At 39.5% G+C, this 16,676-nt stretch overlaps 1 protein-coding gene across 1 annotated transcript in view; it reads right to left on the bottom strand.

Annotated features, from left to right (window-relative positions):
* LOC133114051 (integrin alpha-M-like) overlaps window positions 1-16,676 on the bottom strand; it is an 82,037-nt gene that overhangs the window by 39,588 nt on the left and 25,773 nt on the right. Inside the window, exons 8-11 of the mRNA XM_061223248.1 lie at window positions 9,652-9,805; window positions 9,228-9,381; window positions 8,537-8,604; window positions 8,253-8,376 (exon numbers count right to left, since the gene is read on the bottom strand). Of these exons, the coding sequence (XP_061079232.1) occupies window positions 8,253-8,376; window positions 8,537-8,604; window positions 9,228-9,381; window positions 9,652-9,805 (500 nt within the window). The remainder of the gene's footprint in view (window positions 1-8,252; window positions 8,377-8,536; window positions 8,605-9,227; window positions 9,382-9,651; window positions 9,806-16,676) is intronic.

The following is a 16,676-nucleotide window of genomic DNA, read 5'->3' as shown; positions in this document are numbered from 1 at the left end:
CAAGATATCAAAGAAGTGGCTTCAGGACAGCTCTGTGAATGTCCTTGAGTGGCCCAGCCAGAGCCCAGACTTGAATCCGATTGAACATCTCTGGAGAGATCTGAAAATGGCTGTGCACTGACGCTCCCCATCCAACCTGATGGAGCTTGAGAGGTGCTGCAAAGAGGAATGGGTGAAACTGCCCAAAGATAGGTGTGCCAAGCTTGTGGCATCATATTCAAAAAGACTTGAGGCTGTAATTGCTGCCAAAGGTGCATCAACAAAGTATTGAGCAAAGGCTGTGAATACGTATGTACATGTGATTTCTTAGTTTTTTATTTGGAATAAATTTTGAGGAAAAAAAGGAATTTATTCCATTTTGGAATAAGGCTGTAACATAACAAAATGTGGGAAAAGTGAGGCACTGTGAATACTTTCCGGATGCACTGTATAACACATCAAACACCAAACATCCAAAACACATTCACTGCATCTACTAAACTGACTAAAACATTCTTGCAGTTATGTTGTCCTGAAATCATGAAGTGCACAGTAAAATGTTAGTCAAACAGTAAGGCATTCAATTTAATCAACCAATGAGGAGTGCAAAGCACTCTGAACCTTTAAATTTACAGTGAAGTACATTCTAGCATACATCTTGTAGAAAGTAGCTATCAGGCTTGTTGTGATACATTTATTCTCAAACTTGTTAGCGAGAAGCAAGAGTGAAAATTTAGCACAAATTTGGACAGAGGCACTGTCATCGTCAGTGGGTGCAACAAAAGCTGCCAAGAAACTTTTCACCTACTTCACAACTTTCTCATCCAGTATACTCAATTTATGTATACAATGGTATCAAGTAAGCTGTTTGGGACATGGCCCTGGTTTTGATTCTAGACTTTTGATTGCCTATATGTTCCCTAGTCAGTTAACATGCACCCCCATGCCCAGTCTCATCTGCAACTATCTCGGAGCATGAAGTCAAGGATACATTTGAACTTTTCACCACTAAACATTTGTATTCCGTCTAATACAAATGTTCCCTAACGGCAACAAAGATTTTAACCTTAGGGGCTAATCCATCTTACCTTGCTTCTAGTCAGGGGTGGAACTTAAGCCAACTGGGCTAGTTCAGTAAAATGTTTCTAGCCAAGATACATTTTCACTAGCCCACAATACGCAAATTAATTTTAAAGCATAAAGAACAAACAGTACAGAAATTCACCTCAATATAATTGTCAAAATAAAAAGATTATTGAAAATATTTTTTTTGTATAATATACAGTACTGTACAAAAGACTTTTAGTAATTTGACAGAATAGTTAAAAATTTAATCCTATCAATTTGTGACCACCCTTTGGTGTCAAAACTGCATCACTTCTCTGAAATATAGAACTGCAGGACAGCGTTGGCTAAGACAATCAGCAGGGAGGTTGTTCCAAGCATGTTGGAGAACTTGCCACAGACTTTGGTTGGCTCCTTGCTTCTGATCTCAGACAGCCTTGATCAAGTTTTTATGTAAGGTAGGAATACACCCTGGACAGGTCGCCAGTCCATCGCAGGGCACACATACCATTCACTCACACACTCATACCTACTGGCAATTTAGACTCTCCAATCAGCCTAACCTGCATGTCTTTGGACTGTGGGAGGAAACCGGAGTATCCGGAGGAAACCCACGCAGACATGGGGAGAACATGCAAACTCCACACAGAGAGGCCCCGGCCGACGGAGATTCGAACCCAGGACCTCCTTGCTGTGAGGCGGCAGTGTTACCCACTGCACCATCCGTGCCGCCCTAACAGCAATATGTTACTTTTTTAAAATTAAATACAAAAATGTCCCTGTAAAATGAAATCTTTTGGAAAATTAATATTTGGAAATCTCAAATGTGTTCTTTTATACTAACACACTCCAAAAAATAAACATATATATAATAAAGTCTAGGGTGCCAAAGACTTCTGCACAGTACTGTATTTTTGATAACAAATTTTTTAATATTTTTTTAATTTATATGATGTTTATTTATTTCAGGTTCAGATAATCAGATATAACCAAGCTAACTATTAAATCGGTGAGTAAGCTTGCAAAGCAGATCTGGCAGTCTGTAACATTCTCTGATCCTATCCATGTGGCGAGTTGACGAGATCTACAGCAGGTTAAGGTCGCTTAATTGTTGGTTGTGGCATGGTGCCCCTCCAACAGTGTGGGCTATATAGGCAACTGACAGAGGCCTGGCCTTCTTAATTAAAAGGGATGGCATCCACCCCACATGGGAGGGCGCGGCTCTTATTTCTCGAAATTTGGCCTATATACTCAGGGATCATGGATCAAACTATAAGCATGCCCTCACAGCTGCTAGATCTTCATAGTTGTCTATCCTAATAGAGGAACATAAAAACAATCCCAGATACCTGTACCACACTGTCACCAGAGTAACAAAGAGCCATGCATCTGCTGACTATTTACAGGAGTGATGACTTTATGAACTTTTTGACACCAAAATCATAAAGTCAAGAGAGACAATACAAAATCTTTCCTCTGCCTCTGCCCCCAGCATGGCCTTTCCAGTCTTTGATAAAGTGGATTTGTCTTTTAGGCCAGGCTTATACCAAGATTCTTTCACTCCCATCGAATTCTCTTCCTTAATTATTTAAAAACTCCTGTCTACTGTCTGCTACTGTCTTTACCGACATGATTCTTAAAACAGCTGCTTCCTGAAATTGCTACACCTTAATCTTATCAATGCCTTCCTAATATCTGGACATGTCCTTCAAAGTAGCAGTTTTCAAGTCTATCCTCAAGCCCAATCTAGATCCAAATGAACTATCTAATGTGTCCATTAGATCCCGAAGCTCTGTTTTGAAAAACATATTAAAAAACACTTATAGGATTGCTTTCTTTCACTTGAGGAATATAGCCAAAATTCGGAAAATACTGTTAGTACTCGATGCCGAAAAGTTAGACCATGCTTTTGTTACATCCAGATTTTTACATTATTGTCATTTGGCAGACGCTCTTATCCAGAGCAACGTACAGTTGATTAGACTAAGCAGGAGACAATCCTCCCCTGGAGCAATGCAGGGTTAAGGGCCTTGCTCAAGGGCTACACCAGGATTAGAACCACCGACCTTGCGTGTCATTTACCTTAACCACTACGCTACAGGCCGGATTATTGTAATACCCTCTTGTCAGGATACTTTAAGCCCCTACAGCTGCTCGTATTAGAACAAAACGCACATTAGAGCACATTACCCCAGTATTAGCATCTCTCCATTGGCTACCCATTCGCATTGATTTCAAAGTACTCCGACTCACATTTAAGGCCTTAAATGGGCTTGCCCCTCCCTATCTTAAGGACCTTTTGTTTCCAAAATGCAGGACTTCTCATTCCGAGAGTGGCTAGATGTACTGTAGGCGGTAGAGCCTTTTCCTATTGAGCGTGTTTACTGTGGAACGATTTACCCACTGAAATTCACTGAGCGACTCTCTTCCACATTTAAGTCTAGGCTCAAATCTTACCTATATAGCAAATCCTTTAGTTGAGCGACACAGTTTGGCGTTGCCATGGATCATAGAGTCTCTGGAGGAGTAAGTGGTCATTGCTGTCACTATATCATGGCATGGACCCTCTTTGTTTGTATCTAGCCGTGGTCTGGTGTTGATCACCTTTGGGTCGCCCCATCATGTCCGTGCCAGTCCCCTGCCTCTTGTCCTTCCTATCAGTTCCAGTCTGTAACCTTGTTTTAAGGTAGATGAACCACATCTTTAGATTAGGTGTAAATAATTCTTGTTACTAAATATATCTCCTCAATTTCAGTGCTGGCCAGAAGCAGATGAGCTGGGTTCTGCTCAAGGTTTCTTCCTGTTAGTCAGGGAGATTTTCCTTGCCACTGTCACCCTAGGCTTGCTCTGAGGAGGTATCAGGCCTGGGTTCTTTGTAAAGCTGCTTTGTGACAATCTTGTACTGAAAAAGCGCTATACAAATAGAATTGTATGAACCTAATAGATGAAACTTTGTGTGAGTCTGTTAAAACATTCACACTACCAAATTCAAATTGATTGGCTGACTGACAATCCCCAGGCAGAATATGGTCAGGGAGAGACTGACAGGTCATCATCATCACACTGAATTTAAGGTGTCACCACAGGCAGAAATGGGTTTATAGAAACATGAAAAATTAATACACAATTTAACACGATTTTTGTTTTGTAATCCATAATGCACTTTTTAACTGCTACTCGCCCAATGGGCTAGCGCTCTGTTTTATGGTACTTGCCCTTTGTCGAAACCACTTGCCTCGGGTGCTTCATTTCAAGCCCTGCTTTTAATATATAACTCAAACTAATTAAGTTTCACTCTTGAAATCACAATAAAATATTCCTTCCTCCAAACTCCACACTAACCTTTTCAACTGGTGGCACTGGTGCCTCTAACTTTTTCAACTCCAAAAAAGCATAAAACCATTTAACCCCATAAAGCATAAAGGTGATTTTAAAAACATCTACAGAAAATAAAATGTTTAAATTGTATATACTAAATTACTCATATACTATGAATTGCTTCCTTTGTTATTTATTTAGCTAAATATAGTAATTAATAACAATGATACTATTACTATTACTATTACTATAGATACTATTACATTACACTATTGTGCATTGAAAATAGGGCATTTTTATAAATTGCACAATAGGCACAAAAAGTATACTGAACTATTCAAAACAAATCACATTGAAAAATAGAACATCATATTGCATCCTAACAAAGAAAAATAAATAATTTTAAAAACTACAGCATTCAACTGCCCCCTTTTCTCCCTCTCCTTTAATTCTTATAGGTAGTAGTAGCAGTAGTGGTTTTATTCTTTCATTATTATAGGTAGTAGTAGCAGTAGTGGTTTTATTCCTTTAATTATTATAGGTAGTAGTAGCAGTAGTGGTTTTATTCCTTTAATTATTATAGGTAGTAGTAGCAGTAGTGGTTTTATTCTTTAATTATTATAGGTAGTAGTAGCAGTAGTGGTTTTATTCTTTAATTATTATAGGTAGTAGTAGCAGTAGTGGCTTTATTCTTTATTTATTATAGGTAGTAGTAGCAGTTGTGGTTTTATTCTTTAATTATTATAGGTAGTAGTAGCAGTAGTGGTTTTATTCCTTTTGGCCTCTTTATTTGTATTCATTGACTTTGTTGATTCTCTTAGTCATTTGATTACAGATGGAACCCATAATACGGCTAATAAATAATTCTACATCATACAGATAAATTCATTGTAATTTACTATATATAGCATACGGTAATAGGCTATCAAAGCTATATGCAGTTCAAAAACTTGCATACTGATTGATTGATTGATTCATTTATTCATCCATTGTTTTTGTATCATGCAGTCTTCAGATGAGAACTGTCTGCATCTGTTGCATCATTTAAGCTAGGCTACTGGGTACTGAAGTTTTTAATGCATTTTGATGCCAATATAAATTAATAGACACACATCCTCACCCAGAATTTTTCTCCTACTCCCTGATATCCGTGAGTGGTCAGCAATCTGCACCACAAGTGGAAGTTAAGTTTGGAAAGTTAAGTTTTTGAAATTCACATTCTGCCAAGTAATTTGCAAAGGGAATAGACAATGAAAGAGCGAGTCATTAACTTTGTGGTTGCACCAGTGCAACCTTTTGTTTTTACTTGCATCCCCTAGAAGAATAGTTGCAAAGACCATTTGTTGCACTCTGGAGTTCTCCTCCAAACCCTTCACACAGTACTGGAGTTTGGGTATAAGGACAGGGGGTGCAGAGTCAGTTTAGGGGGGTCCCTATTACCCTGTACTTTTGTATTTTTGCACGTCTGCATATTACACTTTGTTGGAGAAACCTAGCTACTGCAAGCAATAATGCAGCGAGGCAGATAGGCTATCAAAGTAGCCAATGGTAGGCCTTAATAGTCAAATTAAAATGTTGACTCACCAAATTGTAGTCATCCAATGGCTGAAAATGTAAAATCCCTGTCAATTAAGGCGCCCATGGGCTGAAACACGGTTTTGACAATAAACACTTTTGCCAGATTAAAGTGTAAAGTCTTCTAGCCTACATTACTTTGTTTATTTAAATTCTGAATGTTGCATAGCCTACTACAGAGAAGAAAAATAACTGAAACAACCTGATTACGTCCACTCCACTGAAATAGCAGCCTCTGTGAAGTGGACTTCTTATGGTAGCATTAATCTGTGAAACATGGGGTTGGGGGGTGTTATAGTGTGGGCATGTATGGCTGGCTTACTAGCCTTCATTGATAAATTAACTGCTGATAATAGCAGCAGAATTAATTCTGAAATGTACAGAAGCATCTTATCTGCTCAAGTAAAATCAAATGCCTCTAACTCATTGGACGGTGCTTCATCCCACAGCAAGGCAATGATCCCAAACAACAGTGCTCTCTTTATTCTTAACAATGTTCCAAACAGTTTATTTTGGTAAGACATATTGTGTATGTCTATGTTATTTCTCATTCTCATAATGGCTTCCTTATTGTCATTGGTATAACAGTGGTCCTCATGCTGACAAATGCCAATAACAGACTCCAAGGGCAAACAAAAGCCTAGAATCAAGTCTAAATACTGAAAGTTTTTTTTACACAGTACCTGCACAATGGAAGCTATTTAATACACCTGACTAATCAGAAAGAATAATCCTCTAAAATGGGGGGGGCTATGTATAAAAAGGGATTCCTACACACATCGCCTGGTATGGATTAAAGGGGACAATCTGCACTTTAATCTCATAATTATTGTTTCATTGCAAATCCATTGTGTTGGACAATAGAGCCAAATTGTATTGAAATTGTATCAACTGTCCAAATACATACAGACTGCACTGTATATATGCTGTCATTCACACACACAGCCATCGGGCCTTGAGCAAGGCTCCCCTCATCACTATCAATGATCAACGTTCTGACAAAGGATGAAACGGAGACTGAGGTTTAAATACATGAGGGAAGATGACAATCTAGGCAGGGCTGGGGAGAAGGTGGGCTAAAGAAATAGACAACAGGTGGGGAAACATGATAGGGTAATAACACCATAACAGGGGGGAGATGAAAACGTGGACTGGATGCATGTTAAGAAACATGTAAAACATACGGCTCCGGATTAAGGAGTAGACATTTGCATAAATTGAAGACGAAGTGATAGTCAGGGACAGGTGCGAACACTTCACTGAAACTAAGCAAGTAATCAGGGATAGCATAGGGAGGCGGAGTTATAGAACAGTGCGAAAAAACTAAGAGATTGCGTTAGTGAATTAGTTACGTGAATAATTCTAAACTACCCAATAAAAGTGACTGTTAGGTAGTTAGACAGACAGTAAGTGTAATAATCGGATTAGTACTGTACAATATCTGGATTAGTATTAGTTAGTAAGAATAGTGATTTACAACATTTAACTACCGAGAGAAGCAGGAAGTAAGAACTGCGAGATTGGAAGGAATGTTGAAATTCCGAAAAACTACCGTAAAAACACCCTGATAATATGACACGCAGACAGGGGACTGACTTGGCTGGTAAACATTCAGACTCAGACATAACAGGGGATCACGAATGAGAAATGTAATGAGAAACAATAACCAGGGATATATTATTAATAAATAACAAGAATAAACACTAATACAGACAGGACAGATACAGAAACATTACAACATTAATGGCATTTGGCAGACACTCTTATCAAGAGCAACGTTCAGTTGATTAGACTAAGCAAGGACAATCCCCCCCTGGAGCATTGCAGGGTTAAGGGCCTTGCAGATCTTATTATGGCTACACCAGGGATCAAACCACTGACCTTACATGTCCCAGTCATGTACCTTGACCACTATGCAACAGGCACTTTCTCCATGGTTATTTGCATGACCCAAATATGCGTTCCTCTGAAAATAATCTGTTTGGTTGTTGATTCAAACAGAATATTTGATTGAATCCTGAGCAGCCTGCCCAGTTGTACATGTTGTTTGAAGTAGACCACTATAGTTACAGTACCCATAGCAGGTATTAATTAATTGTGTGTTGGAAGCCTTATCAGTGCAAAGGTCAAGATGAAGTATGTGATGCGTAACAAGGGCAGCACATGAATACGATATCACATACATCTATCTAATCAATTAGACAAAATTTGCCTGACCCATCCCTGGCTGCAGATTAATCTGATTAATGATTAAATCAAACTAAATACGGCAAAATGTAAACGCGGGGAGGGGGGAGGGAGGGGTGCTGTCATACCAAGATAACTGTCCGATGATATATATTTGCTGCCGAGAATATCAGGGCTCTGATTTGCTGGTTGGAATTTCTGGTAACCTCCTTTCCAGTCCAATGCTCCCACTGCACCCATCACCATCTCACCCTGTGCACAGTAACGGAATGAGTGTCAGAAATACATCGAACAAAAATGTATCTGAGAAATTAGTTGCAGTTAGATTTTTGGTGGGTGTTGCCCAATAGTATCAGTTGTATTGTTAAAAGGGCAGAAGTGATGTGACAGGAGTAATGTCCTTTTTGCATACCGAGGGCAACAAAGCTGAACTGAAGCCTTCCTGAGCCAGTTCCATCTGAAATGATTCACCAGTGGTGCCTATGAGAAAATGAATGATGAGCCATTACAGATCTATCTCACTTTTTAACTTTTTTTTTTTTTTTAAGATATTTTTTAGGCCTTTTTCAGCTTTATTGGACAGTATATAGTATAGAGAGACAGGAAGAATGGGAGCGAGAGAGAGGGGAAGACATGCAACAAATGTCGGACGGTCCGATTCGAACCGCCGACGTCGCGGCTCGCAATGAGCATGCGGTCAGTGCTCTACAGGCTATGCCACCGAGACACCCGACTCACTTTTTTACTTTGACAGTAAAAATAAGGCGGTGAAATGTATGGAAAACAGATCACATAATCACTGGGAATGGTGGGGGGGATACAGGGCAAAATTAACTGGACTGACTAGTACACTAGTACACTCGTACACTCGTACACCAGTACACCCGTACACTCGTACACCAGTACACCCGTACACCAGTACACCCGTACACTTGTACACTCATACACTAGTACACTAGTACACTCGTAAACTAGTACACTAGTTCACTCGTACAAATCTGAGACATACATGAGGCAGACATGCAGTAAATGTTGAGGGAAAAAGCACCAGAAGAAACTGAAATATAAGTACATTGGCAAAAGTAGATAAAAAACAACTATACCTTCAATCGCAAAAATATTTTTTTGCAGTGTATCCCTGAGTTTGTCCAGTGCATTAAAGTTGTCTACTTTAAACAGGTGGTCCCTAGTAGGTTTTGAGGCGATAGTCTGCAGCTCGCTTAGTCCTCGTGAACTGGGATTAAAAGCATTTCCCACCTAAGGGATTCACATTAACAAAGACCGAAAACATATTGTTTGCATTAGATAACTTTGGGAACAGTATCAGCACAAAACAATGATATATGTGAAAAGCAAGCTACTTGGCCTAGAGAAACAGAGTAGCCAGTTGTGATTGGAGCCTAGATTCAACCACAATAAATATTTAGAAACTATAGATCTTTTTTTTTCATTTTATTTCATTATTTTACTCTTCATGATATTAAATCCAAAAAAAAAAAAAGCCTGGAATGCAGATAGGTGACATACCCCAATAGCATATCGAATGATTCCTCTGCTCTCAGCATCAGAAATGACAGTGCTCAGCGATGTATAGTCTCCAGAAGTCTCCCCATCCGTGATCACCAATAAGATTTTAGGAGCTTTTGGCCGAGATCCACTTGCAGAGCTAAACAGCTCATGGCTGTGAGAATGCAAAAAATTAAGAATGCATCAATGTAATGAGGAACATTGCACTCACTAAAATCAAAGAGTCAAAACTTCTTTTGGTTTTTAAAACATAATTTGTTGTTCATATATTTCAATATGTTCCAGAATTATTGGCACCCTTGATCAATATGCACTAAAAATGCTGTAAACTAAAAATAATAGTTATTGACATAGGTTTTATTTTCCAATGCCAGTAAAGCTGTATTCTTTCTTAATGATTCAATGGAATCAAACAAATTATTCACAAAAAAGTATATACATTTCCCCAAAAACAGGTTCCACAATTATTGGCACCCCTGGTATGTATGAGGTGCTTCTGCTTTTAGGGTTACTTATGGCCTCCCTCACCATCTTCCTGGCCATGGGGGTAATATACAATTGTACCATCTTCCTGCCAAGTTTGGAACCATTCCATTTATGTATGTCTTTTGTACCCATTGTTAATTACCATCTGTGTCTTCTGAATTGACAGTTCTTTGGATTTTCCTATGCTGATAATTGACAAAGGGATTTTGCAAGCTTGCTATGTCATTTTTATACTCTGATGAAAATTAAATTAAGTCAAATTACAGTGGTGTGAAAAAGTGTTTGCCCCCTTCCTGATTTCTTATTTTTTTGCATGTTTGTCACACTTAAATGTTTCAGATCAAACAAATTTAAATATTAGTCAAAGACAACACAAGTAAACACAAAATGCAGTTTTTAAATGAAGGTTTTTATTATTAAGGGAGAAAAAAAAATCCAAACCTACATGGCCCTGTGTGAAAAAGTGATTGCCCCCTAAACCTAATAACTGGTTGGGCCACCCTTAGCAGCAACAACTGCAATCAAGCGTTTGCGATAACTTGCAATGAGTCTCTTACAGCGCTGTGGAGGAATTTTGGCCCACTCATCTTTGCAGAATTGTTGTAATTCAGCCACATTGGAGGGTTTTCGAGCATGAACCGCCTTTTCAAGGTCATGCCACAGCATCTCAATTGGATTCAGGTCAGGAATTTGACTAGGCCACTCCAAAGTCTTCATTTTGTTTTTCTTCAGCCATTCAGAGGTGGACTTGCTGGTGTGTTTTGGATCATTGTCCTGCTGCAGAACCCAAGTTCGTTTCAGCTTGAGGTCACGAACAGATGGCCAGACATTCTCCTTCTGGATTTTTTGGTAGACAGCAGAATTCATGGTTCCATTTATCACAGCAAGTCTTCCAGGTCCTGAAGCAGCAAAACAGCCCCAGACCATCACACTACCACCACCATATTTTACTGTTGGTATGATGTTCTTTTTCTGAAATACGGTGTTACTTTTCCGCCAGATGTAATGGGACACACACCTTCCAAAAAGTTCAACTTTTGTCCCGTCAGACCACAGAGTATTTTCCCAAAAGTCTTGGGGATCATCAAGATGTTTTCTGGCAAAATTGAGACAAGCCTTAATGTTCTTTTTGCTCAGCAGTGGTTTTGTCTTGGAACTTTTTTGTCTTGGCCATTTTTGCCCAGTCTCTTTCTTATGGTGGAGTCATGAACACTGACCTTAACTGAGGCAAGTGAGGCCTGCAGTTCTTTGGATATTGTTGTGGGGTCTTTTGTGACCTCTTGGATGAGTCGTCGCTGCGCTCTTGGGGTAATTTTGGTCGGCCGGCCACTCCTGGGAAGGTTCACCACTGTTCCATGTTTTCGCCATTTGTGGATAATGGCTCTCACTGTGGTTCGCTGGAGTCCCAAAGCTTTAGAAATGGCTTTATAACCTTTTCCAGACTGATAGATCTCAATTACTTTCTTTCTCATTTGTTCCTGAATTTCTTTAGATCTTGGCATGATGTCTTGCTTTTGAGGATCATTTGGTTTACTTCACTTTGTCAGGCAGGTCCTATTTAAGTGATTTCTTGATTGAGAACAGGTATGGCAGTAATCAGGCCTGGGTGTGGCTAGAGAAATTGAACTCAGGTTTGATAAACCACGGTTAAGTTATGTTTTAACAGGGGGGGCAATCACTTTTTCACACAGGGCCATGTAGGTTTGGATTTTTTTTCTCCCTTAATAATAAAAACCTTCATTTAAAAACTGCATTTTGTGTTTACTTGTGTTGTCTTTGACTAATATTTAAATTTGTTTGATGATCTGAAACATTTAAGTGTGACAAACATGCAAAAAAATAAGAAATCAGGAAGGGGGCAAACACTTTTTCACACCACTGTATATTGTCAATTTCACTTTGTTTGATGTTCACAGGTGCCAATAATTTTAGCACCTGTGTTTTCCAGAAAAAAATTGATCACTATATAAAAACCACAGAAACATGAGAGTAAATGTATTTAAATGAAAGTATATAGTTTTCCCATATGTTTGAACATAAAATATATTATCCATTTTGTTTATTAGATGCAGCCTTTTTTCATCATTTTTATTAAGGGTGCCAATAAGTCTGGAGCCCAATATATGTATATGTTTCAATATATATTTTGTCATGCACAATCAAATAAGTGTACAATGTTTACGGTTGATAACATTGTGCCTTATTGTGAGAATTACTGGACATGCCTATATAAGGGCTCCCCATTTCACAACTGCTCAGTTTCTGCCTCCAACATGGCAGTGTCCAAAATCTGCACTTATTCTACAGTCTGTGATCCTTCTATTGCCCAGAAACATCCTGCCCACTTTGTAGAATAACAAATAAAGGTAGACAAGGTATTGGCCAGAAACGAAAACATGCACAGATTGCCAATGCATCATAGTAATAACTGAGTATGGCTATTTTTGAGGTGAAAATACTGCATAGTATGCCTTTAAATTAATCTTGTTTTCACAAGTTATTCAAATGTCTGTTTTATCAGTCACATAATCACTTCAATGATATGCATACACAGTACTGCCTTCAGATGTGCACCTATATGAGTCCAATAGAAATGAAAATGCTCCCCTCGCTTGGAGTGAGTGCCCCATTAACATATTAGATGACGTTTATGCAAGGGAGCTCTTTCCACGTGAAGGGAGCTCTTTCCACGTGAAGGGAGCTCTTTCCAAATGAAGGGAGCTCTTTCCAAATGAAGGGAGCTCTTTCCACATGAATGGAGCTCTTTCCAAATGATGGGAGCTCTTTCCAAATTAAGGGAGCTCTACACATGAAGGGAGCTCTTTCCAAATGAAGGGAGCTCTACACATGAAGGGAGCTCTTTCCAAATGAAGGGAGCGATCAAGAAGAAGGGTTGGACAGATTTTAATTTGGAACCCCAATAAAATTATGCAAGCAGTGAAAAAAAAGAGATAAACATGCATTTACATTATTAATAAACATGTTATCAATCTTCATGAACACGTTTTATATTATTGTGATGATCTAGAGAATGTTTACATCACCATGGTTTTTTTCTTTCTCATATTTCACCTCAATCAATCAATTGCTCTTGTAATCTTTTGTAATGGTTTCAATGCGTTTGTGGGATTTAGATAGCTTTGTGGATGACAGCGTCAGATTAATGTTCATATTCAATGAAACAGCTGATTGATGTATCCAGCCAAACGGGTTTCATCCAACCAATAAGAAACTTATCTAGTGTATGAAAAAATTACCCAACACTTTTTACCACTATTAATAGATGCTATTTCCTTCATAAAATATGAAAATAAACACAGAGCTGCATGAGCATGCTCGGTAAAAAAAAATGTTCATCTTTTTTTAAGACAAAATAGATTTCACAATGCATGTAAATGAACAAACAATAGTAATTACAATATAAAAGGTATTTTTTTTGTCAGAAGAGTTGCAACGCAGGAAAAGAACCTTAAAAATAAATCACTGGAAACAGAAGCAGAGTAGCGAGATATAGTGGCTTCAGAAACTATTTACATTTTGTACACTTTATTGTGTTATAGATTTAATTTTAAATTAATAAAATTGCCCATCAATCTAAACTCAATACCCAATAATCAGTAGTGAAAACGTGTTTTAGGAAATTTTTGTAAATGTATTAAAAATCTAAAACTCTAATTTATATAAGTATTCAGACCCTTAATTCAATACTTTGTAGAATCCCCTGTGGCAGCAATTACAGCTTTGAGTCTTCATAGGTAAGTATTTGGCTTTGGTTGGGCCACTCAAGGACAGTTAGAGACTTGTCCAGAAGCCACTCCAGCATTGTCTTGGCTGTATGCTTTGGGTCATTGTCGTGCTGAAAGGTGAACCGTGTAAGGGTAATTTTCTTAATTGATTCTTAATTGTTAACATAAAGAGAATGTTTCTTACTTTCTGTTATTTCTTTGCAAATTAATACTAATACTAATAATTAATACTATAATTAAGTTAACTCAAGTATAGCTATCGTTGTTCTTACTAGGGTCTGTTTCATCAGATGCTCACCTGTGAAATGTTATAAAGGGCATTTTTCCCTGTAGTGTGATTCTGCTGTTTATTTATTTGTTTGTTTGTTAGTTAGTTAGTTAGTACAAGTGGTGTTTATTTCGATTGCAGTGAAACTGGGTTGTGTGCTTATTTCTCTCCGGTGAGCTAGGCTATTGAGTCTCCACTGGCTGGCAGGCCGCAGCTTTTATTGTAGGAGGAGCCAATAGTTTGCACCCTGTTGATGGTATAATTACTGGCACAGCTGAGCACACTTCAGTGTGCATTAGTGTTCTCCAGTGAGTTTGTAGCATTTTCTGTGATTCAGTGTCGGCTAGTTATTTAAGCATTTGTGTAGCGCACCAGCGGCAGCTGGGTGCGGCAGCCTCGTCTACTTGCCTCAGTGTACGAAGTCGCAGGCGTACAAAGTTGAGGTTGTCTATCTACGGGTGTCCATCGAGGCTGTCTGAGCGCCTGATGATTGTTTTTGCTGCCTGCTCTCACTTCACTGTGTAGGATTCCTCTTGTCCACCCTAGTTTCCTCTCCATGTGTTTCCTTCCCATTCCTGTCCTCTCTCCTCTCCCCAGGTCCCAGTCAGGTAGGAGGTTTGCCAACATGGCCGGAATACCTCTGTCACGTTTCAGGTCTGTCTCACCATGTTTTAGGTGTATTCATTTTGTATTAGTCTTGTATTTTCTTATCATGTATTATGTTGTCTAGGTTCGTCATGTTGTTTAGTTATGTTTCGTTACGATTTATTTTCTTGTCATGTCTAGTTATGTTTTCGTACGATTTTATTACCTGGTTATGTTGAGTTATTATCGTCTTAGTTTCGCTTTGTGTCATGTTTTGATTTATGTTTATTGTTACGTTAACTGGTCACGGTTTATGCATACACGTTTACATGTTTTTCCGCAAACCTTGCGTTCCGCCTTTTCTCTCTCTCTCCTTCTGTCATTCACTCTCTATTGTTTCTATTTGTCTATTTACTAAAACTACTAACGCTAGATCAGGATTGGATAGAAACTAACAAACTAATCGTGTTCATGTTACCTTACGTTTCTCGTGCATGTCATTTACTAATTTACTAATGCTAGGGCAGGATAGGTTTATTACTAACGATTACTAATCTCCTTGTTAAACTTGTCATCCATCGCACCTGTTTTCCATTTCCTTGCTACGCTCTAACTAATTGTCTACACCTGTCTACACCTGCATTTATAGCCCAGTCGCGCAACTGTTCACTGCGAAATTGTCTGCCTCTGTTTTCCACGCAACTCTTGAGCATTTACTGTTTTGATTACACGTTACGATCCAAGCCTGTTTACCGACCATAGTTTATTGATTTCTGTTTTGTGACCATCGTTTGTTTTTTGACTACGTCCTCGCCTACCGTTTTTGTACTTTTGCCCCGCTGATTGTTTCATGGTTTCGACTCCCGCTTCGCCCACGACTACGCCTCTGCCTTCCGTCCGCCTGTTCATCTGCCCCGCTGACAGCTCTCCTGCTACCGGACCTCCCTGCACGCCTACCGACTACGAGATTGCCTCTTCCCTCGGCACCGTGCTTTTTGTTTGTTTTGTATTTGTTTGGCTGGATCTTCATGTATGGACTTTGCTTGTGTTGACTACGCTCCTGGGACTCGTCCCGAATAAAGCCCTAACGGGACTTTATTTTACTATTGTTTCTGAGTCGTGCATTTTGGGTCCAACCCCCACGCACCCGTCTCAACCTCTAACCTGATCTTCCCTCCCAGATCCGCTGGTGTTTATCTCAGTGTGGCTGGTGGCCTCTGGAACTGCCAGTTCTCCGTCCAGAAAGCAGACTTCATAACAGCCTATGCCTCCCACCTCAACCTTGACTTTCTTGCCTTAACAGGAATGTGGCTCTCACAAGAGAATACAGCCACCCCTGAGATCTAGTGTCTTCTCCTCATCCTTCTCCTTCTCCTCTTTTGAATTTCATGCGGTTTCTGTTACTTTCCCATGCAAATTCTTTATTATTGTTGTTTATCGCCCCCTGGGTTCTCTGGGGAGCTTCTTGGATGAGATAGACATCCTCCGTTGCTCCTCACCAGACAATGGCACTCCGTTGATCCTCCTGGGTGACTTCAACCTGAACTCAGAGTGCACCCAGTCTACCTTTCTCTCCCCCCTTTCTTCTTTTGACCTTACCCTCACACTTTGACCTTACCCTCACACTTTCCCCTCCCGCCCACAAAGCAGGCAACCTTGTTGACCTGGTCTTCACAAGGAGCTGCATGACAACCAACCTCTCTGTAACACCACTCCATATATCTGACCACTCCTTCATCTCTTTTTCTCTTCCACTCTCCTCTAACACCCATCCATCTCTCCCACCATCCACTGTCACCTGTCGGCGTATCCTACGCCACCTGTCTACCTCCACCCTCTCGTCTGCAATCCTCTCCTCCCTACTATCTGCGGAGTCTTTCTCTCGACTGCCTCCCAACGATGCTGCTACAACCCTCATGTCCTCCCTCTCATCTTCCTTT

The sequence above is a fragment of the Conger conger genome, chromosome 2 (assembly GCF_963514075.1).
Source record: "Conger conger chromosome 2, fConCon1.1, whole genome shotgun sequence".
NCBI lineage: Eukaryota > Metazoa > Chordata > Actinopteri > Anguilliformes > Congridae > Conger > Conger conger.
This window is presented reverse-complemented; position numbering and strand designations above follow the sequence as displayed.